The sequence below is a fragment of the Pteropus alecto genome, unplaced genomic scaffold (genome assembly GCF_000325575.1).
Source record: "Pteropus alecto unplaced genomic scaffold, ASM32557v1 scaffold75, whole genome shotgun sequence".
Classification (NCBI taxonomy): domain Eukaryota; kingdom Metazoa; phylum Chordata; class Mammalia; order Chiroptera; family Pteropodidae; genus Pteropus; species Pteropus alecto.
The window spans coordinates 29,520,377-29,545,138 of NW_006440638.1; the positions used below are offsets into that span (position 1 = coordinate 29,520,377).

At 36.7% G+C, this 24,762-nt stretch overlaps 1 protein-coding gene across 3 annotated transcripts in view; it reads left to right on the forward strand.

Annotated features, from left to right (window-relative positions):
- Positions 1 to 24,762, forward strand: part of FANCD2 (Fanconi anemia complementation group D2) — a 66,870-nt gene that overhangs the window by 17,194 nt on the left and 24,914 nt on the right. For 2 of the 3 annotated variants that reach the window (XM_006917611.3, XM_006917610.3), the window contains exons 15-34: positions 2,510 to 2,653; positions 4,150 to 4,284; positions 5,505 to 5,636; positions 6,763 to 6,873; positions 9,809 to 9,918; positions 10,651 to 10,711; positions 11,373 to 11,492; positions 11,941 to 12,014; positions 12,302 to 12,448; positions 12,961 to 13,061; positions 13,464 to 13,579; positions 14,585 to 14,693; positions 15,742 to 15,852; positions 16,113 to 16,225; positions 17,500 to 17,637; positions 18,564 to 18,680; positions 19,471 to 19,599; positions 19,737 to 19,855; positions 23,154 to 23,264; positions 24,348 to 24,478. In XM_006917611.3, the coding sequence (XP_006917673.1) occupies positions 2,510 to 2,653; positions 4,150 to 4,284; positions 5,505 to 5,636; positions 6,763 to 6,873; positions 9,809 to 9,918; positions 10,651 to 10,711; positions 11,373 to 11,492; positions 11,941 to 12,014; positions 12,302 to 12,448; positions 12,961 to 13,061; positions 13,464 to 13,579; positions 14,585 to 14,693; positions 15,742 to 15,852; positions 16,113 to 16,225; positions 17,500 to 17,637; positions 18,564 to 18,680; positions 19,471 to 19,599; positions 19,737 to 19,855; positions 23,154 to 23,264; positions 24,348 to 24,478 (2,329 nt within the window). The remainder of the gene's footprint in view (positions 1 to 2,509; positions 2,654 to 4,149; positions 4,285 to 5,504; positions 5,637 to 6,762; positions 6,874 to 9,808; positions 9,919 to 10,650; positions 10,712 to 11,372; positions 11,493 to 11,940; positions 12,015 to 12,301; positions 12,449 to 12,960; positions 13,062 to 13,463; positions 13,580 to 14,584; positions 14,694 to 15,741; positions 15,853 to 16,112; positions 16,226 to 17,499; positions 17,638 to 18,563; positions 18,681 to 19,470; positions 19,600 to 19,736; positions 19,856 to 23,153; positions 23,265 to 24,347; positions 24,479 to 24,762) is intronic. The other variant, XM_015593745.2, reaches the window with a different exon arrangement.

Here is a 24,762-nt window from a genome sequence, read left to right on the forward strand (position 1 = left end):
TTTATTCTGGCAATAAAATAAGCCTTAAATATTCATAAGGGGAAATATTAACTTTCCAAACAAACATAGTGAGTTACAGTCAAAGAAGCCAAGTCCCCACTGAGGAGGAGGTGAAGACTAGAGTCCCCTGTGTCATGAGTCAGGTCCTTGTATCCGTCCGATTGCCCTTCCTCCTACCAAACAGAATTGTCAACATAATGACATTCCATATTTTACTTTTCTTTGCCCATGCAGACCTTTTTAGAGTGAATCCATCGATGCACTGTCAAGGCGATGGGACTGAATCTGTCTTAATTCCTGAAATATTTTCTTCTGTCAAGAAGCCAAATTATTAACTTTCTTATGATTGGTTCCCTTTAAGAGTTTTTTTTTTTTTTAATTGGAATCTGTTTTGTGGGGTTTTTGTTAGTTGGATTATTTAATTGTTGATGATTATCTTAAAAACTTTTATGATATTGAAAAAGTCACCAATTTTTGTTGGGGGGGGGATCAAAATACCCTAATACAACCATTTTTATTTTTGCATGACCCTTGTCCCCCTGCATACCTATTTTTACAGATTTCTAATCACTATAAATATAATTATGTATTCTGATTTTTTCTCCTGATATTATGTCATAAATATTTTGCATGCTTCCACATTTATTTGTCTTTATTGTCATTTCTCATAGCTATGTTCTGTTCTGTTAACAATGATTCTCAATTTTGGTGCCTATGAGTAGGACCTTCAGTGAAGGGATGTCCTAAATAATTTGTTTTTGTTTTTTAAGTTAGAACATCTAACCTTTATTAAAATATCTTCTTTTAGTTGAGGTATAATTGACATATTAGTTTCAGTTGTATGACATAATGATGTAGTATTTGTATGTATTGCAAAACGATCACCACACAATTACAAATATATTTTCTTGTGATATACTCTAACAACTTTCAAATATATAATACAGTATTATTAACTATAGCCACCATGTTGCACATTGTATCCCCATGACTTATTTATTTTATAACTAGAAGTTTGAATCTTTTGACTACCTTTACCCATTTCACCCATTCCACACCCCCTGCTTCTGGCAACCACCAATCTGTTCTCTATATCTATCAGCTTGTTATTTTGTTTTTTATTTTTTTTAGGTTCTACAAATGAGATCCTATGGTATTTGTCTTTCTCTGTCTGATTTATTTCAGTTAGCATAATGCCCTCAAGGTCTATCCATGTCGTTGGAAATAGCGAAATATATATTATACCACATTTTCTTTATCCATTCATCCATTGGTGGATGTTTAGGTTGTTTTCATGTCTTGGCCATTGTAAATAATGCTGCAATGAACATAGGGGTGCACATACCTTTTTGAATTCGTGTTTTTGTTTTCTTTGAATACTCAGAAGTGGAATTGCTGAATCCTATGGTAATTCTATTTTCAATTTTTTGAGGAACCTCCATACTGTTTTCCATAGTGGCTGCACCAATTTACATTCCCACCAGCAGTGCACAAGGGTTCCCTTTTCTCCACTTATTATTTCTTGTCTTTTTGATAATAGCCATTCTAACAGTTGTGAGATGACATCTCATTGTGATTTTTATTTACATGAAAAATGTTGAGCATTTTTTATGTACCTATTGGCCATATCTATGTCTTTGGGAAAATGTCTGTTCAGGTCCTCTCCCCATTTTTAATTGGATTGTTTGTTTTTTGCTCTTGAGTTATGTGAGTTACAAGTAATTTCTTTTTTCTTTTTTGTCCCGTTTGACTTTTTAAACTTAAAAGAAAAAAGACACACGACATAGTTAATATAAGCTAATTGGGGAGGGAAAAACCTCACAATGAATCTAAAAATGTTAAAAATAAAGTTTCCCTCCATTCCCTGTCCCATTTTTCAAGGAAAATCATTCCTCTAGATTTTTTTTCTATTCATACACAGGTATATGTGTGTGTGAGTGTAGGCATGCCCACTGTTATACATATATGTACTTGTACATTGTTTTTACAAATATTATGATTATCATCTTGCAAGTTTTTTATTTTTACTTCACAATATGTTGTGAATGTCTGTCAAAAAATATAATCTCATTCTTTGTAATGGCTATGTAATATTCTGAAAGTGAGTATCATAATTTAACCTTTTTTATATTGACAGACATTTACAATCCAACTTTTCACAAAGTAATTTTCCTAATAATAATGAAAACATATACTGAAGTTGGCAAGTGATTTAATCTTTTTTCTCTAATAAATGTGAAGATATTAAAGTTATTCCTATAATGTGACTTTCACTTTTATTTTAGTATTTTCTTAAAAGATACCAGTGATTAATAGTTGTGGCACTTTATTTCTCTGAAAAATATTTCTGTTTTGTGAAAATTTAGGTACTCCCATGTGGTATGTTGAGCAAATGAGTATCATCCATTTTGTGTTTTAATGGGAAAAACTTGAGAGCTGCTGTTGCATTATAGTAAATGTACTGATTTATTAAACTATTTTCCTGTTGTTGCATATTTACTGACAATAGATTTTTGACCTGACGATGCTTCTCATCATCTATAGCACCAACACTCAGACAAAGAAGTGCATTGAGAGGGTGCTAAGAAATAAGATTCGATCAGGCTGCTTTCAAGAAGAGCTGCTACAGAGTACATTCTATATTCATTACTTTGTAAGTGTCAGAGAATTGGACAACAGTACTGTGAAAGGTACAGAGGTTATTTTAACCTTTCCTACCCCGTGTGGGAATCTTGACACCACCACCTTTGCTGGATGTTGATCTTTGACAGGGAGTTCAGTGTATTTCAAAACATGGAAGGATTTTTACTTACCTCGTTTGAGACATTATGACGTTGATAAAACCAACCTAAGATTGTTTTTCATCTTTTTAACAAAAGGGTCACGAAATTAGTTTATGTTAAGCTTGTTAGACATAAACTCCCAATCTTTTTATAGGAAATATTTTAATTTCAGTCTTCTAATTACATACTTATTAACTTGATTTTTAACCTAAAATGGAAGGCTTTATAGCTCCCATACAGAATTTCATCTTAATTTCAGCTCGTTGAAACCCATCGAGATTCAAATCTTAATTTTGTATTAATCATTTTAATTGTCTAGCTCTTTGCTATCTGCAACTTTGACAGACTTGCCTTCTGTGTCTGTTAAGTAGTTTTTAAAAACCCTGAGCACAGCAGGACTAGAGGAATGCTAGTAGAGACATAATTATGCATCTCTGAACCATAACTATTTGGTCATTCAGTACTGAGACCTTAGGTAATCATTCTTGTTGAAATATAACCATTCAAATATGAATTTTGTCAGCTAGAAATGGTGTTTGCAGGTGAATGTTTAGAATTTTAACAGTGTATACCTTCTTAGAAAACTGGTAGACCAGTGGTTTGGGGCTGGGCTTAGGAATTAATGAAAATATGTAGTTGGGTCTTATATTTAGCAGTGGATTGAATGTTTTCACTGTTTTATCTTGCAGTTCTTTCTGTGCTTATTTCTGGCAATGATATGTGTTTTGTACTGTAATTTTCCAGAGGGCAGTAACCATATATAATTTTTCACTGCATTTTCCTCAGTAAAGCATTATACCCAATTCAATGCTTAATTTAAGATTTTATTGTGATGTTATCAGTAAAGAAGCTGGACTTAATAACTGTCTTTTTACTCTGGCTCCATTAAAACATCTTAACATCTTAAAAACACTATCAGTATCAGTTTTTTTCTTGATCTTCTTTAAATGAAATCAGTTTAATTAGCATTGAACCTTATAGACTGATTTCAAATTGTAACCAATGCAAAGCAGGCTTAGTATATCCTCAAGGGGGCAGTATGACTGAGTGAGGAGACTGGGATTTAGAAGATCTGGATTCTAGTCCCAAATTGGGCAGATAGGGACAGTGCTATTATGCTTGTAATTTAACTTATTTGAGCTTCAAGGTCAATTGTTATTTATATGTTGATTCTTATTGATTTTGAGAGAAAACTCAGAATGGTGAATGATTATTCTGAGTCAAACAAAGATTTTTGAGGTTCCTTAAGTTAAAATGAGAGCTGGCAAAGAGAAATCTCACGTTCCAAAAAGGTTAGCAACTCTTAGTTCTATAATAACTAAGTTTCTCCCGCAGCTTTTTTTCTCTTTTCTCTTCCCCCCTCAAGGTTCTTAAGGATTTTTGTCCATCCATTCTGTCACTGGCTCAGAATTTGTTGCACTCTCTAGACCAGAGTATAATTTTGTTTGGCAGTCTGCTATACAAATATGCATTTAAGTTTTTTGACACTTACTGCCAGCAGGTATGTTGAAATATTTATTTTGGAAAGGGAACAGGGAAAAGGGAAGAAATGCAATTCCAAGTGACTTGCCTGTGATCTGATGTTTATTTCTTGTTAGTTGACGATATTGAAGGAGAGGGAACTCTGAACTGGGAATTGGGAAAACTTAGTTCTAGTCTTTGTCTCAATAAAATGAAGAGACTGGACTGGAGGATCTAATTCTGTGTTTTGAGCTCTAAAATTCTCTGAGTCTAAAATGAAGATCTGAATTCAATATACTTCAAATAAACCATGGCTTAAAGGGCTGGGGTTGTCAGGCAGTTTTCACAGTATAGGCATTGTAGTTTTAAAATTTAGCTGCAAATAATCAACTGGCATTTGATTCTTGAGTTTTCTAGGAAAAAAATGTGGCAGAAAACAAGTGGAGAAAGCCTGAAGGCTTAACCCTATTCCCATGAATATGAGACACAAAACCTAATAGCACATATGGAGGGAGATGAGGGATAAGGAATGTGCTGTAGTTGTGGAAAATGATTATGAAAACAAAGAACAAAGTGTCTTATTCTGTATTTGTTATATATACTGTACCTATTACTAATGATGTTAAAACATTTGAATGGAACTTTTAAAAATGAGGACAAAATTTTAAAAATTTAAAGCAGGGCAACAGACTCAGCTGGCATGAAGTAGCTATTGCAACTGAGAAAGCCATATGACTCAGTATGGAGCAGTAGTATAAAGGAACGGGAGAATGGCATCTAAGCCATTTTTTTGGAACCATCTTAATATCTTAAAAAAAAACTATTATAACTGATATTTGCTTGAAACATCCAAGTCTTACTGATAAAAACTTTCAAAACCCTTAGCTCCTTAAGTGTCATCTTTTCAATAAACTTCAGTAGATTAAGTACAACCACAACTTAAAAGGTAATATTTAATCTACATAAGAAAGAGAAAGATGATGCCAAGGAGCAAAATCAGCAGGGCTTAGATAGTGCTCACTGATAAATTATGAGAAATTAATTATGGGTGACTGAATAGTAGCATAGTTAGACTGGCATAATCTATTCTAAGCCTCCTGAATCCAGCATTAATGAAAACTAGATAATAAAATTAGATGATGGGATAGGGTGGGTTAAGATTTTAACCAAGTTGAGATTGGAATGGCCTCAGGCATGAACTTTAAGAGGACCATACCATATTTTTGCTTCACACTGTTCATTTGACTCTTTTCTATATAGGAAGTGATTAGTGCCCTAGTGACCCATATCTGCAGTGGGAATGAAGCTGAAGTCGATATCGCATTGGATGTCCTCCTAGAGTTGGCAGTTCTAAACCTATCTGCTATGAGGATGAATGCGGTCTTTGTGAAGGTATCTAGTCCCTCCATTGACATATATGGAATCATTTTTCTTTCTTGCATATATCTGAAAGATAGCTGCTGTTAGCCAAAATATTTTTTACTCTAAATATTGAGAACTATTATTGGTAGGAGGGGGTGAGAAGGAGGTGAGGTGATAGGCAAGTAATAGAAGAAATAACTCATCTATTTATGTGTTAATTCCTTCAACAAATACTTTTTTATACTTAAGTATGTGCCAGACTCTATTGTGGGTGCTACGGATACAAAAGTCAGTCCTCGCTTTTGATGATAGAAAGTAAGACACATAAGCAAGTCATTTTAAATTCAACATGATGAATTCTCTAATAAAGATAAAGTGCTATAGATGTACCAGAGCAGGAATAATTAATTTGGCCTTAGAAACTGGAGAGATCTTCAAAGATGAAATATCAATGATTTGATGAGCGAAAGGAAGAGAAGTACATCCAGGCAGAGGACAGTTTGAACAGAAGCAAATTGGCACCCAAGTCCATGCTGTGTCCGTGGGATGACAAGTTCACTAGCATGGTTGGCAAATAAGATAACGTGGTGAGAGGTGGTAGAAGGTGAGGCTGGGAAGACATAGGGCAGGGCCAGATTATGAAGGGTCTCAAATACTATGCTAAAGAGTTTCAACTTTATTTTATAGACAATAGGGAGCTATTCCACGTTTTTAACAGGGAGTTGACATAATCAAGTGTGGGCTTTGAAATGGGTTATCCCCATATTAGGGGTGAGAAAGCTGAGGCTTTGCCCAAGGTCAAAAAGTAAGTAGTTCCCTTATGACTCCTTCAGAATGAATAAGTAATTCATGGAGTAGAACCTGAGGGGGAATGATGTGATAAGGAATAAGGTCAGAGATAAACCTTTTAGTGGAATATTTTTACCAAGAAAAGGGGAATGGGGAGAAAAAGAATAGGGAGAACTAGTAGATATGTTAGGAAGACTAAGCAGAATGTCAACCCTCTGTGCTCTGAGCATAGCTTTAGAGAACTTGAGCTTTTGTGGATCAAATGGCTAGCTATCCATGTGTATACCTCTTACAAGGATTTAATTTTTTTAATTTAAAGGGAAAAATGTTGGTTGCTAACCATATCTTTGGCATTTTTTTCTCACAGGGCATTTTAGATTATCTGGATAAAATGTCCCCTCGGCAAATACGAAAACTTTTCTATATTCTCAGCACGCTGGCATTTAGCAATCAGCATGAAGGCAGCAATCATATCCAGGTAAGAGGCAATGCATTGAGAAAGAATCTTACTCCTCTTTAATTGAAATTTACTGAAAAAAGTCACTCCAGCCTGTGTAGTAGTAGAAACAGAGTAGTCATAGTCCAACCATTTGTTTATTATTTTATTGCCACAAACATTAAGTGCCTACTGTGTGCCAAGCCCTGAGGTGTTAGGTATGTTAGACCTGCCCTCAAAGAGCTTAGTCTTTGAGGGTAGAATTGGGCCTGTAATTAGCTATGAAACTGAATAAGAAAAGCCATTCAGGTTCTGTTCTGAGTGCCTTGGGAGCACAGAGAATTCCCTTATTCCCTAAGGAACATCTACATCTAATGTGAACTTCATCTGGGCTTGCTTTCATTTGTGGACATCATTTATTGAAAAAGCCAGGCAGAGGACTATAATAAGAGAAGAGATTAGGTTAAAATCATAACTCAGCTCTTTATATCTTTGTTGCCACCCTATGGCATTAATCCATACTAAACTATGACTTTGAGCAACCAACACCCTTTTTTAATTTAAAAGAAAATTGACTAGGTAATATGCACATGGCACAAAATTCAAAGGTATAGAAAGGGTTTTTTGTTTGTTTGTTTGTTTTGGGAGGCATTGCTGGGGTCTGTGAAGCTGCCCCAGGAGCTGGAGCTGTAGTATCCCCCCCTCCTCTTCCACTTCCTGCTGTGACCAATAAAGGCTGTTTGTACTGTTAAAAAAGAAAATGATATAGAAAGTTGATAAAAAATAAGTCTTTTAGTTCTCTAGGCATCTGATTCTCTAAAGGCAATCACTGTTACTAGTTCATAGCTTTCTGAAATGTTCTGAGCATTTATAAATTTGTATTTACCTATATTCTACTGTGTACCCTCTTGTTCTACATCTTGAATTTCATTTAGCAGTGTATTTTAAGGATTGCTTCACATCATTAATATAGTGCTGTGTGATTATTTTATTTTTTAATTGTGATAAGTTATATATAACAAAATTTGCTATTTTAACCTTTTTAAATGTATAATTCAGTGGCATTAAGTACAATCACAATGTTGTACAACGGTCACCATTACCTGAATCCAGAATTTTTTCATCATCTCAAACAAAAGTTCTGTATCTATTAAGCAGTAACTCCCCATTTCCCTTCCCCCAGCCCCTGGTAACCTCTAATCGACTTTCTGAATTTGCCTAATCTAGGTGCCTAATTTAAATAGAATCATAGAATATTTGTCTTTTTGTATCTGGCTTATTTCAGTTACCATAGTGTGTTTAAGGTTCATCCATGTTGAAGGATATATTAGAACTTCATTTCTTTTTATGGCTGAATAATATTCCATTGTATGTATATACTCATTTAGTTTATCCATTCATCTATTTATGGATACCTACCTTTTTCTACCTTTTGGCTATTGTAAATTATGCTGCTATGAACATTAGTGTACAAGTATCTCATTGAGTACCTATTTTCATTTCTTTTGGGTACATACCTAGGATTGGAATTGCTGGGTCTTACGGCGATTCTATGTTTAACATTTTGAGGAACCACCACACTGTTTTCCACATTCTCACCAACACTCATTTTTCATTTTTGAATTATAATCATCCTATTGGGTATGAAGTGGTATTTCACTGTGGTTTTGATTTGCATTTCCCTAATGACTAATGATGAGTATCTTATCAGGCGCTTATTGGTCATTTGTATATCTTTGGAAAAGCGTCTATTCAAGTCCTTTGCTCATTTTTTAAGTGGGTTGTTTTTTATTGTTGATGTGTAGGAATTCTTTACATATTTTGGATATTAATCCCTTACCAGATACATGGTTTACAAATATTTTTTTCCATTCTGTGGATTATCTTTTCATTCTTGATAGTGTCCTTTGATGCAGTTTTGACGAAGTCTAATTTATCTGTTTTTTGTTGTTTTTGCTTGTGTTTTTGGTGTCATAATTAAGAAAAACCATTGCCAAATCCAAAGTCGTGAAGTTTTTCCCCTGTGTTTTCGCTCAGGAGTTTTATATTTTTGGCTCTTAAACTTAGATCTTTGATTCATTTGAGTTAATTTTTGTATATGGTATAAGGTAAAGGTTCAACGTCATTTTTTTGTGTGGGAGTATCTGGTTTTTTCAGCATCTTTTGTTGAAAAGATTGTCCTTTCCCCTTGAATGGTCTTGGCACCTTTGTGGAAGATCAGTTGACTATCTGAGGATTTATTTCTGGATTCTATCCATTGGCCTTATGTTAGTATCACACTGTTTTGATTATTATAGCTTCATAGTAATTTCAAAATTTGGAAGTGTGAGCCCTCCATATTTGTTCTTTTTCAAGATTATTTTGGCTATTTGGGGTTCCTAGAAATTCCATATAAATTTTAGTGGGATTTTTCTATAGCTGAAAAAAATGCTGTTGGGATTTTAATAAGAATTACATTGAATGTGCATATCACTTTGAGTGTATCATTATCTTAACAATAATAAGTCTTCCAATCTTTGAACATGAGGTATCTTTCCATGTATTTAGTAGTTCATTAATTTTCTTTCAGCAGTGTTTTGTAGTTTTTAACATAGAAGTCTTTTACTTCCTTGGTTAAATTTATTTCTAAGTATTTTTTTCTATTTCATTATTTTAGCTGAGCAGACAACACATGATAATTCATGTATGCTTATTGAGCAGCTATCACAATAGTAACAATAATAACTGTTATTATTGAAGGTCTACCATGTGCCAGGTACTGTTCTAGAATTTTTCATAATTTGTCTCTGATCCTTTCAAAACCTTCTCCATTTTTATAGAAGAAAAATATTGAGACTCGGAGAGATGAAATGACTTGCCAAAGGACACAGTTAGTAAATGATAGAACCTTGGTATTCTAGGTTTTTCAGCTCCAATATTTATTGGCTCTTTTGTCATTCCAACATCTTCATTTTTCTCCATCTTTGTCTCCTTGCAGGATGACATGCACTTGGTGGTACGGAAGCAGCTCTCCAGTACCATATTCAAGTACAAACTCATTGGTATTATTGGTGCTGTCACCATGGCTGGCATCATGGCAGCAGACAGGTATGCAAGGAAATTCAGACTTCTGTGGCTTCAGGTCAATTAATAAAGTTGCCTCCTTGGTGTTCTTCCTGTCTGCAACATCATGTTAGATACAAATAAAGTCTTCCCATGGATTTTTTGCCCCTTGCACTTTGATGCCATAATTGTAACATCTCAAGAAACAACAGATTTGGGGCTTATAAGACATTATATTACAGAGTGACATTGGAATTCAGTTCATGCACATTGGAAATGATTCGTCAGGAATTCCTGAGGCCCCAGAAGACATCTTTAGAATCAGTATTATTAATCCATAGTGGTTGCATAGTTTACAAGTTAAGAGTTCATTCTCCAGAGCCATACCTGCCTGGGGTCAAATACTGGCTTCATTATTTATTAGCTGAATGATGTTGGGCAAGTTACTCTGCCTCTCTGTGCCTTTGTATTCTCACATCTGTAAAATAAAGATAATAATAGTATTTACTTTATGGAGTTGTTGAGACCATTAAATGGTTAAAACAATGCCCAGTGCTTGCTTTTATGATTATTACTAATTTTAGTGTACTCTTCAAAAAAAAATCTAAGAGGGCAGTTGTTTGCTCTAATCCACATTTTAATGGCCTAAATAAATACTCCTCTGTGCCTTCATGTACTTTTATCCCCACTCCCATTCCAGGGAAGGCAGGATTCTTTAACTTATTGCCAGTTGTTACAAAATATTACAAAAGTAAAGCTAAAATTCTTTGTTTTTAGAAGTAGATCTTCCAGTTTGACCCAAGGGAAAGCAGACTTGAGCAATGAACAGTACACACAGGTGAGTTCTTATAATATAGTTGGATACATTTAGGAGTAATTGAGGAATTGATTCTGGTTACTTTCAGTTTACCAGAAAGTGTGCTGCTTTTTTCAAAATATGTTTTCCTGAATTCATAGCTTTTGTGATTTGTACCACTCTTATGGCAGTTATAATCTACTAGTTTGGGTTGCATTTATTTCTGTATCTGTCTGATCTCCCTAATTATACTGTAAATTCCTAGAGAGCAAGAAAAGTGGGCCATGTTTGAAGAATAGCAGATTGACTAGAACATAGGGACAAGTAAGTGTATAATTGGAGAGTTGGAGATAAAGCTAGTTTGGAGATAGATAACAGAAGGCCTTGAATGTGAATCAAGACATTTTGATTTAATTTTTTATGCATAGGTAATCTTTAAGGATTTCTTAGCATATAAGTGGCATAATCCAAGCTTTGCTGTAGAAAAATTAATTTGGGTGCCTGTGTTTGGTGGATTGGAAAAGAGATGAGACTGGAAAGAGACAGACTGGTCTGGAGGTTCAGGAAAACCTCAGGTGAGAGGTAGTAAGAGCTTTGCCAGTGAAATAAGAAAGGGAAGAACCTGCTACTCAATGGGGTGAATGGTGTTCAGGAAGCATTGGCAGCCCAAGGTCTGAACTATTTTTTCTCTTTGCTGCTCCAGGTGACCTCCTTGCTGCAGTTGGTTCATTCCTGCAGTGAGCAGTCTCCTAGGGCCTCTGCACTTTATTATGATGAATTTGCCAACCTGATCCAAGGAGGAAAGCTGGCTCCAAAAGCCCTGGTAAAGCCATGTATCTTCTTAAAGCAATGAAGCATGAGAGCTGCTTTACTACACATTCTTCAAGCCCTTCTCTCTGTTGCACTGTAAAAGGAGATCATCTTATGAGCTCTCCCGTATTCTATTCGGGAAGGCTGTTCTGACTTACCCTGCCCTGGCCTCTCCACTGAGGCCTCCTTCACATAGTAACAGTAGTAATAATAGTAGTAATGATGAAGTGCTGATAACGTTGATGATGACGTTGATAGCCAACATCTACTCTATGCCAGGCACTGTATTAACACTTTTCATGCATTATGTCTTTTCTACTTCATAATAAGAGGTATATATTATTACTTTCCTTTTTAGAAATGAGGAAACTGGGACTTAGAAAGGTTAATAGTTTGTCTAGGGCTCTACAGCAAATACATGCAGTGCTGCACAGCCTTTTTTATTTGTTTGCTTCCTGAAGGAATGGGTTGGGCAGACCATCTTTAATGATTTCCAAGATGCTTTTGTGGTGGACTTGCATGTTGTTCCAGAAGGGTGAGTACTGTTAACCTACTGACTTAATTGTACTGGCGAAGAAATTATGTCAATAGCTGGTACAGACATCAGAATGCCCTTGACCTCAGCCAAGTCTAGTCCATTCCCACAGCTTCTTTCCTCGACCTCAGCACCTCCAGCTCCAGAATTGCTAAAAGGTCCCCACTGTTCTTTCTCCTGTTTCTCATTTCTCCTCGTAGTAGGGGAGATTGATTTGTTCTAGTGGTTTTCCCCATAGACTTGCATACCGTTGAGTTGAAGCATCAGATTCTGGTTTCTCTCCACAGTGAATATCCATTTCCTGTGAAAGCTCTCTACGGACTAGAAGAATACAGTGGTGTTGATGGGATTGCCATCAACCTCCTGCCACTGTTGTTCTATCAGGACTTTGCAACAGATGTGGGTAGAATGACTTCACAGGAATCAGACCACAAGTCAGTATACTTTCTCTTTTCTAAAACGTCTGCTGGTATTTTGAATATTCACAGGGAATTCCATAGTTCTTGCAATATGTGAGGAACTTGATTGAAAAGAGTTTTTCCCAAGACAGGTTGTATGGGTTAGGGAGATTGGGCAGATGCATTTTTTCTTGGACCCTGGGGCTGGGATTTGCATTTCCTCATGACAGCCAACAGGTTTCTGTGAGGCTATTTTCATTTCTGTTCTTTTTCCCCTCCCATGGACATAATTGGCTATCTCTGCCACTCTTACTCCCTCCTTCCATTTTACCTCCGCTTCTCCTACCATATGGACATTCATTCTGTTCACCTCTGCCTTCCTCTGGTTCAACTCATTATTTATTTGCTGAGCATTCATTAAGTTCCTTGTCATATGTTCTTAAACACAGACTTTTGGGCAAACTACTTTAATTGTAAGGTTGTGCTTTCTATAAATGTGGACTAATATGCCTTTAAAGTGGATCTAAAGATGGATTTTTCCTTCCCAGATTGGTGTCTCCGTTGTGCCTGCCCCCCTATTTCCGATTACTGAGACTTTGTGTGGCGAGGCAACATAATGGAAACTTGGAGGAGATTGATGGTTTATTAGGTATAGGACAAAGTTATCACATCTTATTCTTTTTCTAACTTTTTTTGTAAGCTTAGGGAAGGGACAGGGATTTTCTAACTTCACAGAGTAGTATAACAATAATAATGGAGTTCCAAAGATGAAATAATACACGCAGAATCCTATCATGTTAACAAATCAGTTATCATAGTTCCATGTTGCTTTCTGGTCCTTGCCCCTATAATTGTTGCAAAGAGTTCTTAATTATATTTGTCGACCACTGCATAATGTGGAAGTATTTTTGAGCCTTATCAAAACTTGACCATCACATATAAGTTAAAAGGGAAAATACATAGAAGGAGAGCTAGCTCTAGGGGTAGGTAGCATCCAGGTTCTGTTGACTTGAGCTAAAGGGATTTAGAAATGTTTGTTCTTCTCTTTCAGATTGTCCTATATTCCTCACTGACCTGGAGCCTGGAGAGAAGCTGGAGTCCATGTCTGTTAAAGAGCGTTCGTTCATGTGTTCACTCATATATCTTACTCTCAACTGGTTCCGAGAGGTGAGCAGAGTTACTGGACCATTTCATCTATTTTCTGTAGTTCTTCTCAAAAGGAAACTATTTTCTTGGTTCTCACAAGACTCCCCACCCAGCACTAACCCTTGTGTGCTTCTCCAGCTGTTATGTCCCACCCCTCCCTAATTATATGTACCATCTGATATAGCCAAATCAGAATACTAGAATTCGCTTAATGTTGTCATGCTTTACTACCTCCAAGCCTTCTTACAGTATACTTACTTCTGCCTAGAATAACTTCATCTTCTGCACTGTGAAAATACTGTTCATCCTTGCATAGGTACACACTTAATGTTTCCATTCAGTGAGATCAATTGAATGATAATTTTCCCTTTCCTTTAGAACATATTTGTGCACAATAATATGAAATGTAAGAAAAACGAAATGATGAAAGTAACTTTTATAAAGTTACTTGCTTTTTTCATGCATAATATTTCTGAGAATATTTGCTTGAATTATCTCCTATCCTCACAATTATGTTATGATGTAGACAAGAATGGGTATTATCCCTTTTTTTTAGTTCCATGTTGGAATTGCAGGTACAGAGAGTTCAAAGTCATTAAAATTTATGAATCATGAATACTATGCTAATTACTAGGCTAATTTCTTTATTTACACTATGTAATTCATATAATAACTGTGTTCCCATTTTATAGTTGAAGAAATAAAAGCTCAGAAAGGTTAAAGGTCTCAGCCAAGGTCACACAACTAGTAGGTAGTAGAATAAGACTTGTTTCACCAAAGTGTGTGCTCTCTAGCCACCACGCTATTCCACTCTGTTACTTAACTCGTAATAAATAAAACTAAGATTAAAAGTCAGATCTTCTGTATTGGCCCGGGGCTTTTTCTTCTCCAGCACTTTGCCGAGAACACTTTTACATTACTGACTAAACTGACAGATCCTGCTGCTTAATGGCATCTTTAGCTCTGGATGAATAATGTTAAATCTGAACTTTTCAAAGTATAAGAATATACTTTGTACTTTTGCAGATTGTAAATGCCTTCTGCTGGCAAATGTCACCTGAGATGAAAGGGAAGGTGCTTACCCGGTTAAAGCACATCGTAGAGCTACAGAAAATTCTGGAAAAGTATTTGGCAGGTAAGGGAAGTGTCCTGATAGCCCTACTGGGACAGCACTAAGGAGATAAAGAACTTAGCCAGGCTCAGTGATAGCTGTCCCCTACTGATCTGTGACAAGAAAATGAATGCTCAACAAAATTTTTTTTAAATGAGTGTATCCATTTCCTCCCCCGCCCCGCCCCCCTTTTACTCCCCAAAGCTCTTACTGCTTAAGAAAATATACAACATTGGTTGGGCTTTTATAAAGTTACTTTGCTTTTTAGAGGTCAAAATTCCAGTGCCCTTTGCCTTCCTGAACATAGTTATGAACCAGTAGTAAAGCTGAAAGCTCTTAATACCTTCTGACCATTAAGTAAACTTTTCTTTTTAAAGTGCTAGCTTGGGTGGTGACTCCATAGTGTAGTGGTTAGCATGTCTGCTTTACATGCAGAAGGTCTTGGGTTCGTGCCCCAGGTGGAGCCACGGACCATACCTCGGGTGCGCCATACCCTGGGTGCGCTGGGTGCACCAGGCCCTGGGTGCACACTGTGAGCATGTGGAAAGAGACTCCCCATCTTCAGAGATCCAGTTCTTAAGGGCAAACGGCAACATCCATAAGTCAGGGTATAGAAGGGGCCGGGGCGGGTGTGGGAGAGCGGAATTAAAGAGAGAAAATAAATAAATAAATAAAATGAAGTGCTAGCTTGATTCTCTGGGGAAAACATGGAACATCCCTCAGGCCCTCATCTAAATAATTGTGTATAAAACAAACTGTTATGTGACCAACTATTGTTAATATCTTTAGATTATAAATGTAATTGAGTTTACTTTTAATCCTTATCTGCTTGGATATTTTATATCATTATTTAGAATGATTTTATGTTAATTATAATTGATCAATATATTCCCATAAGTTATCTCTGGCCGTTTTCCTGTGCCAAAACAACTAATGTCATATGACTTAAATGCCTCTTTCAGGCAGTCAGCCATGCTTGGTAGTTCTTTAGTCAACTGAGTGATTAGCATTCTCAGTCTAATGGTAGTATATGGTTGTTATATGTAGAGCTTCTGCCTGCTATCTGTTTCAGTCACCCCAGACTATGTTCCTCCCCTTGCAACCTTTGAATTGGAAACTGTCGATGTAATACCTCAAACCAGTACTGCTGTTTCAGCAAAGATCAGAAAACAAGGAACAATAGGTAAGTATGTTTTTATCTTACTCTCTGTCTCCATATTGAATTGACCTAAGAGGTTACATAGATCAAGGCATCAGTAATTGGAGAGATTTATGTAATTGAATCCTTTCTTTGGCATGATTATAAATGAACTATAATTTGGGGTTATAAAATTACCTCCTCTGTCTCCGGGTAGTGTTTAGCAGGTTGTTTCCTGAAGGCAGTAATATTTAGCAAACATGATTATTGATTCCTTGAATACTTTTCTCTTTTTGGAACATAAGGAGGAAGGAAACGTAAAGCAGGTGGCAACAAAACATCTTCCTATGACACATTTTCAAAAGAGGATGGTTCAGAATGCGACCCTACACCATCTGATAGAGGCCACCTGGAAAAGGTATTGGAATGATATCCATGAAAGTGTGTCAGCCTGGTGAAATTAACAGAGGGCCAGCTTTATTCTCTGCATTTTACAGAGAGATAAATTAGGGAAAGGAGAACTTTTAGGCCTTGCAGTAACCTTCTCAGTAGCAGAGTTCAGGTTAGGTTCTATGTCCTTATCACTACTATATACTTTTTTCTAATTTATCTTGAATGTTTTACTCTTTTTTTTTTGTATCCTAGCAGTACTTTGAATTCTCTCTTGTTGCAATTATCAAATTCTGTCTTCGTAGTTGACATAGTTGTAGATATACTTCTTTTAGCCTCTTTTCCCTTCTGATCTCAGATTATTAACTTCTTGATGAATTGAGATAGCATAAAATGCTTTGTACAGTTTTTGATACTTAATAAACAGTTCCCTTTTACTATAACTGTACCACTCACAGAGTAGGTTTCATGTATTTGTGATATTGCCTGAACACATGGATCCCAATTTTTCTGTTTTTTAGCTGCATTCACTGAGTATTTATTATGGATAGCTCCTTTAATCCTCCTAAAAACCCGAGGTTAGTAGTCATATCCACATTTAATAGATGAGGAAACTGAGACCCAGGGAGGGTAAGCGACTTGGCCAAGGTCACATGGTTAATAAGTGCTTGAGCAAGGACTTGAAGCCAAATCTTTGTTGTTTTTTAATTAATTTATTTTCCAATTACAGTTGGCCTATAATTTTATATTAGTTTCAGGTGTACGAAATAGTAATTAGACATTTATATACCTTATGAAGTGATCACCCCAGTAAATCTAGTATTTGTCTGACACCACACCTAGTTATTACAATATTACTGACTATATTCCCTATGCTGTACTTTACATCCCTGTGACTATTTTTATAACTGGGAGATTGTGCTTTTTAATTCCTTTCACCTTTTTTATCTGCCTCCCCCACAATTCTTCCCTTCCATCTAGCGACCATCAGTTTGAAGAAGCCAAATCTTTCTGGCTCCTAAGCTCATAGTTTTCTGTACTGTACCATAATGGTTTGATTTGTCTAATAGTTCATCCCTAAGTAGAAAACAACCAAGAACCTCCATGCGTGACCTATATCCCAATATTAAATTAGATTCTCTATCTCGGGAATATTTAGGGACTTTAGTAAAAGTTGGTGATGTGATGAAAATGTAATTTTTGCAAAAGATGAATGCATAATTGCACTTTGAAATCTTCATTAAAAATTTGTCTAAATAGAATTCTTTTTTATTCTGTTGGTTGCTGCCACTATCTCCCCAGGAGTCCAAAAAAAAAGAAGAAAAGACAGTGTCGCTACAGAATTATGCTTTTTTCCGAGAGCTGGACATGGAGGTCTTCTCTATTCTGCATTGTGGGCTTGTGACCAAGTTCATTTTAGACTCTGAAATGCACACTAAAGTAAGTGACAGAGATGAGATCCCAGAACATAATCTTTCAGAAAGTGCCTCGGCTCTATTTTTATTTGAAAAAGAACACTATGACATTGAGAGAAGTTGGGCTCTGGCTTCAAAAGCCTTCATGTGTGAAAGTAATGACGAATAACCATCCTCATCTTGATGTTTATAAGTCTAAGTTTTTTATATTGTGTTAGACATTATAAAAGATCGTGCTAATAAGATGGTCTTCACCTTCATTACTAACAATGTTATTCTTCTTTCTTTTTTTTCTTTTTTTAAAATTCTTTAATGTCACCACATAAATGTATAATGAAGTAAATAGTTTGAAATAATACTGTCCCATTCTCTTTCTATTAGTGTAATACACTTATAAGAATCCTGCCAAGAGTTAACAATAGTAAAACATTAGGAGAAAGAAAATATGAAAGGATTATTTAATGAACACAGAAAAGTGAAATTCCTTTGAATTAGTCATTTTTTTTATCCTGGGTACTTAGGAAATGGACCTTAGGTCCACAGCTGGAAGGATACACAGAGACTTTTTTTTTTTAATTAATTAATTTTTTTTTTATGGTAACATTGGTTAATGAAATCCAATAAGTTTCATCTGTACACTTTAACAATAGGGCATATATATAATTACACTGTGTGTTCACAGAGACATTTATTTCTAGAAAAAAGTATGTTTTCTAAAACTATAATGCCTATTAAAATTCTATTTTAATAATATGAAATTTTATTTTACTTTAGGAATGCTTAACTTCTTGATTTGTTGACAGAGCACAACAGCTACGAGGTGGGGGAAATTTCCCCCTTTTGGTAATGGTCAGATTCTTCACCCATTGGGAAGACTAAACATGAAATGTGCTCCCCAAAATAGGTGCTAGGACATGCTTGAAATTATTCTTTCCTTCTTCTTTGGGACAGGCTACAGAAGTTGTGCAACTTCAGGCCCCTGAGCTGCTTTTCTTACTGGAAGATCTCTCCTACAAGGTGGAGAATATGCTGACACCTTCTGTTGCCAGGAGAGTCCCCTTCCTCAAGGTTAGTATGGACAGAAGTACATGCCCTGGCCTTAATGGATTTAGAAAAAGGAGGTCTTATTAGTGAATAAGTTATCACTTCTCTGGCATTGTGTTTAGGCCACTGGGTAACATGGTGGCAGCCTCACTGCAAGACCATATTCACATTGCTTTAGAAAGGAATTTTGAAACAGAGAAAATGAAAAAGCCACCCCAAGCAAGGAATGTTTTTCTAAATGCCCCGAGCATTCCTTAATCCTGTTCTGTGTTCAGGTTTTCATTTTAAAAGCCTCCCAAACTAAGCCCATACCCAAGCTTCAGTGTAGTAGTTGTCTGTCTAGAGAAGGCCAGAACCTTGAATGTGTAATATGGCATACAAATATGCCATAGCATCTGTTGAAGTGGTTGGATGATGTAAACAACAAAATGTGAAAATTTTAGGTGTAAACATGTAAACAATATATCCAGTTACTTGATTCTTCTTTGTACTCACTACTTGTTTTACATTCTTATCAGCCTAAATGATTTGTATATGAGATTACTAATGAGATAAATTTGTGAGCTTTATCTCATTAGTAATTATGGGTCTATACTTCTCAAACTCTGGTCATAGCCTACAGAAGCCAATCTCTTTGTTATTTGGTGATGGAGCTCTTAAGATCCCTCTGTCAGAATAGAATGTTAAGCAAGCAATTTATTTGTTTATCCACCCCTACCTGGTAGCACAGGTTTAACTAAATCTTATAATGAACTCTTAGTTTCAGAGAAGCTATCTGGCAGTTTCTTCCCCAGTAACTCTGAATTTATTATAGAGTAAAGGAAACCAGAATATTGGATTCTCACATCTCCATCAGAGATCTGCCCAAGAAATTGCCCGTTGTATTGTTCAACTGATGACTCCAATGTGTAACCATCTGGAGAATATTCACAACTATTTTCAGGTCAGATGCCTATTTTATTATTATAGACACTTGGAAATCACTAAGTGAACAAGATATTTAATTTTTGGCTGAGAAATATTGAAAGAAAATGAAGGCAATTGCTGAAGAAACTGTCCTAAAGCATTTTTTCCATTTAGTGCTTGGCTGCTGAGAATCATGGTATGGTTGATGGACCAGGAATGCAAGTTCAGGAGTACCACCTAATGTCTTCTTGCTATCAGAGGATACTGCAGATTTTTCATGGGCTTTTTGCTTGGTGAGTATGTGGCAAGTCCAGTAGGTAGAGATAATCCAGTATGTACTTGCTTTTACTTGACAATCATCAGGCATCGAAGTATATAGAAAAGGAGGAAAAGCCTCCAAAGTCTTACGTAAATATCATGCTTATTCTTTTTGGAGAGTTTTTGTCTGCATCATTTCATTTGATCTTGCACCCTCTGTCTTAAAGAGTCGCTATTAATTCATTTGAATATTAGATGACTTGCTATTGGCTAGTGTTTAACAAACCTGGCAATCTGATTCTTAGCGGAGTTTGCTGTGGCAAGCTTTCTGTAATAACAGGGGAGAGAAGGTTACTTAAGTTGTTACTAAACAAGTTCTGGATAAATTCCAGATTACATGTTAAAGAGTTTAGCACAGTTGGAGCTGTAGTATTTGGGGACACTTTCAGGGAAGCAATGGAACTTCATCAGGCCCATGAAGAGTAGATGGCCTTTTGATAGGTAAAGGAAATGGCCAGAAGGCATAGCAGGAAAGACACGGGATAAAAGTAGAAATGAAGGAGGTGTGTCCTCTTAAATGATTTTGTTCCTCAGTGCTGGGCCCTGGTCCCTCTTTTCTCATTATATGGGTTTCCTGGGCAATCTCACCCAAGCTTAAATTTGTGCTAAAATTTGTCTTCTGAGCTACTGGTATTTATATCTAGCTTCCTACTCAACACCCCCTTAGATGTGTCATTTACACCTCAGACTCATCACATCTAAAATGGAGTGTATCATTCTTACCACCACTTCTTCAGCTTTGCCTGGCTAGGTAAATGGCACTATCAACTGAGCCAGAAACCAGGAGTTTTTCTTTGTTCCTTCCTCTACTTTACCTTTTCTCTCACCTATATCAGATCTCAAAATCCTGTTGATTTTATCTTTTAGATCAGGGGTCCCCAACCCCCGGGCCGTGGACTGGTACTAGTCCATGGCCTGTTAGGAACCAGATCACATAGCGGAAGGTGAGCAGCGGGCAAGCAAGCGAAGCTTCATCTGTATTTGCAGCTGCTCCCCAGCATTAGCATCACCACCTCAGCTCCACCTCAGATCATCAGGCATTAGATTCTCATAGGAGCACTGGTCCCTAAGAGATCTAAATAGCCACCTGTTCCCCTCCTCCCCTTCTGATTCCAGATTCCTGTCATCTCTCACCTGGACTAGATTATTTTTACAGTTGATTTCTCTGCCTCTCAGTTGCCCTCCCTCGGTCCATCCTTAAACACAGCAGTCACAGTGATCTTCCCAATGCAAACTCCATCTTACCCTATCCCAGCTTTGATTTCTGATTCTCCTTGGATTTTTCTTGAGTTTCAACTCTTTTACTTAGCTGCTAAGACCCTATCTGACTCCTGCTATCCCACTCATTGTCTTATACTCTGCCCTCCAGCTCTACTGAATTAACTCAGCACCCTATATAGCTTTCTCTTGAAACACATCACACATACTCATCCTACCAGAATCTTCATCCCCCTTGTTCCCCAGTCTTTTCTAACTCAATCTTGAGATCTGGATTTAAGCTTCACTTCCTCAGAGGCGTCTTCTCTGATCCCTAGGGCAGATTAGCCCCCTTTCTGCCTCTTCGATCCTTACTTCTTCCCTAATACTCTGGTATTCTCTTATGATAAGACTTATTACATGTTATTACATGTACTTACTTTTTTATCTGTCTTCCCTGCTGGACTGTGAGCTCTATGAGGGCTGATACCAGTCATGGTTGTATCCTCAAGACTTAAGAACAGTGCATGACAAAAGATTTAAACAGATGCTTCATTAAGGAGATATATGGATGGCAGATAAATACATGCAAAGGTGTTCAATAGTATTAGTTATTTAGGAAATGCAAAATAAAAAGTATAGCATGGCTAAATTAAAAAGATTTACCTTCCCAAGTGTTGGCGAGGACGTAGAGCAACTAGAATTCTCACATGCTGCTGGTGGGACTATAAAATGGTACACCAACTTTTAAAAACATTTTTGCATTTCCATCAAAAGTTAGACATACACCTACCATACGACCCAGCCATTCTACTCCTAGGTACTTACTCAAGAGAAATGAAAGCATATGTCTAACACAAAATCTTGTGCATGAATATTTATAGTACCTTTATTTGTAATAGCCTCAAACTGGCAACAACTCCATGTCCATTAGCCAATGAACAGATAAACAAATTGCGTTATGTCCATATGGTGGAATACTACATGCAACAACATGGATGAAAAAAGAATTATATTAAATAAAAAGTGAGATCCCAAGAGTATGTAGTATTTTATTTCATTTATATGAAATTCTAGGAAAAGTATATAATCTTGTAGTTACAGAAAACAGATCAGTGGTTGCCTCGCGTTCGGAAGGAGGATGGAGGGAGGGAGAGATTACAAAGAAATACAAAGAAACTTGGTGGTAATGGATATGTTCATTATGTCATTGTCATGGTGGCTTCATGGGTTTATATGTAAGTCAGCTGATCAAATTCAACATTTTAAATATATGCAGTTTATTATACATCAGCTTTACCTCAAAGCTGTCCAAAGAAAAAAAGAAAAGAACCTGACCCATAATAGGTCCTTGAAATACATTTGTTGAAAGGAAGAAAGACTACTCGTAGTGATGTGGAAATGTTTCTAGAGGAGTAGATCTAGGGGGTCAGATTGTGCTGGGCCTTGAAGGTCAAGCAGAAGAATTTGAATGTTGTCCGGGGAAGAAATTTTGGAGTTTTATGATCAAGGCCATAATGTAATGAAAGCAATGTTTTAGGAAAACTCCTTTGGCAGCAGTGTGCAGGAGAGATTGGAAAGGAATGTAAAAAGACCAGTCAAAAGGTGTTGACATGGTCAACATGTGATGATAAGGGCCTGGCCTAAGATTGATGGCCTTGGCTTGGAAAGGAAATGTCAAGACTTGACTTATTAATATAAAAAAGAATTGAGCGCCTACTGTGGATTAGACATTGATTTAGCAATTTGACAAAATTATTCTTTTTTTTTTTGGAGAAGACTGAGACTTAACCCTAAAATGTAGGGAATGAAGGGGAGTTTTTTTCCCTTGGAACTAAATCTAGGCAGATTGTTAGGTGTTTAAGGAAAGACTGTTTTGGGTATACTTCAGCTTCTAATCCGATACTGAGAACTGTGACTGAACTTGGCACTTGAGTACTTTCAGTATTTCAGTTCTCCTTTTTTCTCTCTTGACTTATTTATTGATGGTACAGACTGGAGGCTAGGACCCTCAAATGCTCTCCAAGCAATCTTCCTGAAACTAAACTAAACCATCTTACCTTGACTTTCCCTTAGGAGTGGATTTTTCCAACCTGAAAATCATAATTTACTATACTTAGCCCTCGAGGTCCTTACTAACCGACTGAAGCAGAGAGAGCCTGACCAGCCCTTGGAGGAACTGCTCAGGTGGGTCTGACTACATATCCCGAGAAACTCCTAGGAACAAGATTGGCAAACAACTTGGATGTCTCTCAGAAGTTGTGAGAAAAATTAATGTTTTCAGCTGCTTTTATGTGAGCTTTTTCACCTATGAATTGAGACAAATCCTGAAGCATCAGAAACTGTTGAACAAATACTAAATCTTTATGCATCTTTCATCTTGTAAAGTTTGCCTTTTCAGGTAATGATGATGATAACACTGAATATCTATATTGTCAACTCTCGATTTTCCCAGGACCTACTCTGTCTCCCAGTAGAGCTGGGTAATTAGATAGCAGCTAGTTATCACTGATTACCTGTATCTTTCTCCTAATCTTAGAAGAGGAGCCTAGGTTGAAGGCTAGGCAGTGGAGGAGGGAGCTGAGGAGATCTATGGGGCTTGGCTCCCAGCCTCCTACTCCAGCTTCAACCAGAGTAGTTGGTCTTTCTCTCACCTCCCCTGATAGCCTCAGCTATCACATGGTCCGCAATCAATGCTTACCATCTCTACCTCTAGGGCAGGACCTTATTTTATTTTAAATACAGTACTTTTAAATTTGTTTGACTTTCTTCCCACCAATCAATCGGATTGACTCTAGTTTTATTTCAACTACAATTTTGGATTAATTGTGACTCCTATCTCCCATTAATTACTTCAGTGTATTGAAAGCTGATGAAATATATGGTACATTTATTAAAAGCTCTGCTTTCTCTGCCTTATAATTTCCTTTCATTTTGTTCCTATGAAGTCAGAATTTAAACATTTTTCTCAGTGTGTTGCCTAAGGCCTTGATCCAGGGTTGCACATTTAAGCATGCCCTAGACTAGTAATTGGGAATCTTGGCACACATGACCCCTTCAAGACCTGCATTTCACCCACTGGACTCTGTTCTGCCCTAGCTTTCTCCATTCAAAGTTACAGTTCTCTATCAAGGTCTTGAAAGAAGATTGCTACTAAAGCACCTAAAAATAAGGATTCTAATTAGACCATAAAGTGGACTTGAGCAATTCATGGTTTTAGATATATCTGTAATACTTGTGATGCTTTTTTTTTTTTTTGTCTCCTTACAGCCAGAGCTTCCATTACTTGCAGAATTTTCATTGCAGTGTTCCCAGTTTCCAGTCTGCTCTTTATCTCCTCAGACTTTTGATGGTCATTTTGGAGAAATCTACAGCTCCTGCCCAGAAAAAAGAAAAAATTGGTGATGGGCCCAGAGTCTCTTTTTTTTCCTTCATAAATAGGATTAATAACTCAAGCTTATAAACTTGGGGCTTTCTAGGACCTTGTATGTTTTACACATAAATCCCCTCATAACTGTGGGTGTGCAGCTCACTGATTTATACAACCTAATGTCAGCACAGACAGAAAGCAGGAAGAAAATGCAAAACAAACCTTTCTTATTCATATGTCTGAATCTGTGAGGTGGCCAGTGCTTATTGGCCTGCCCAGGAGGAACAAGATTGGCTTTTCCACTGCCTAGCAGAA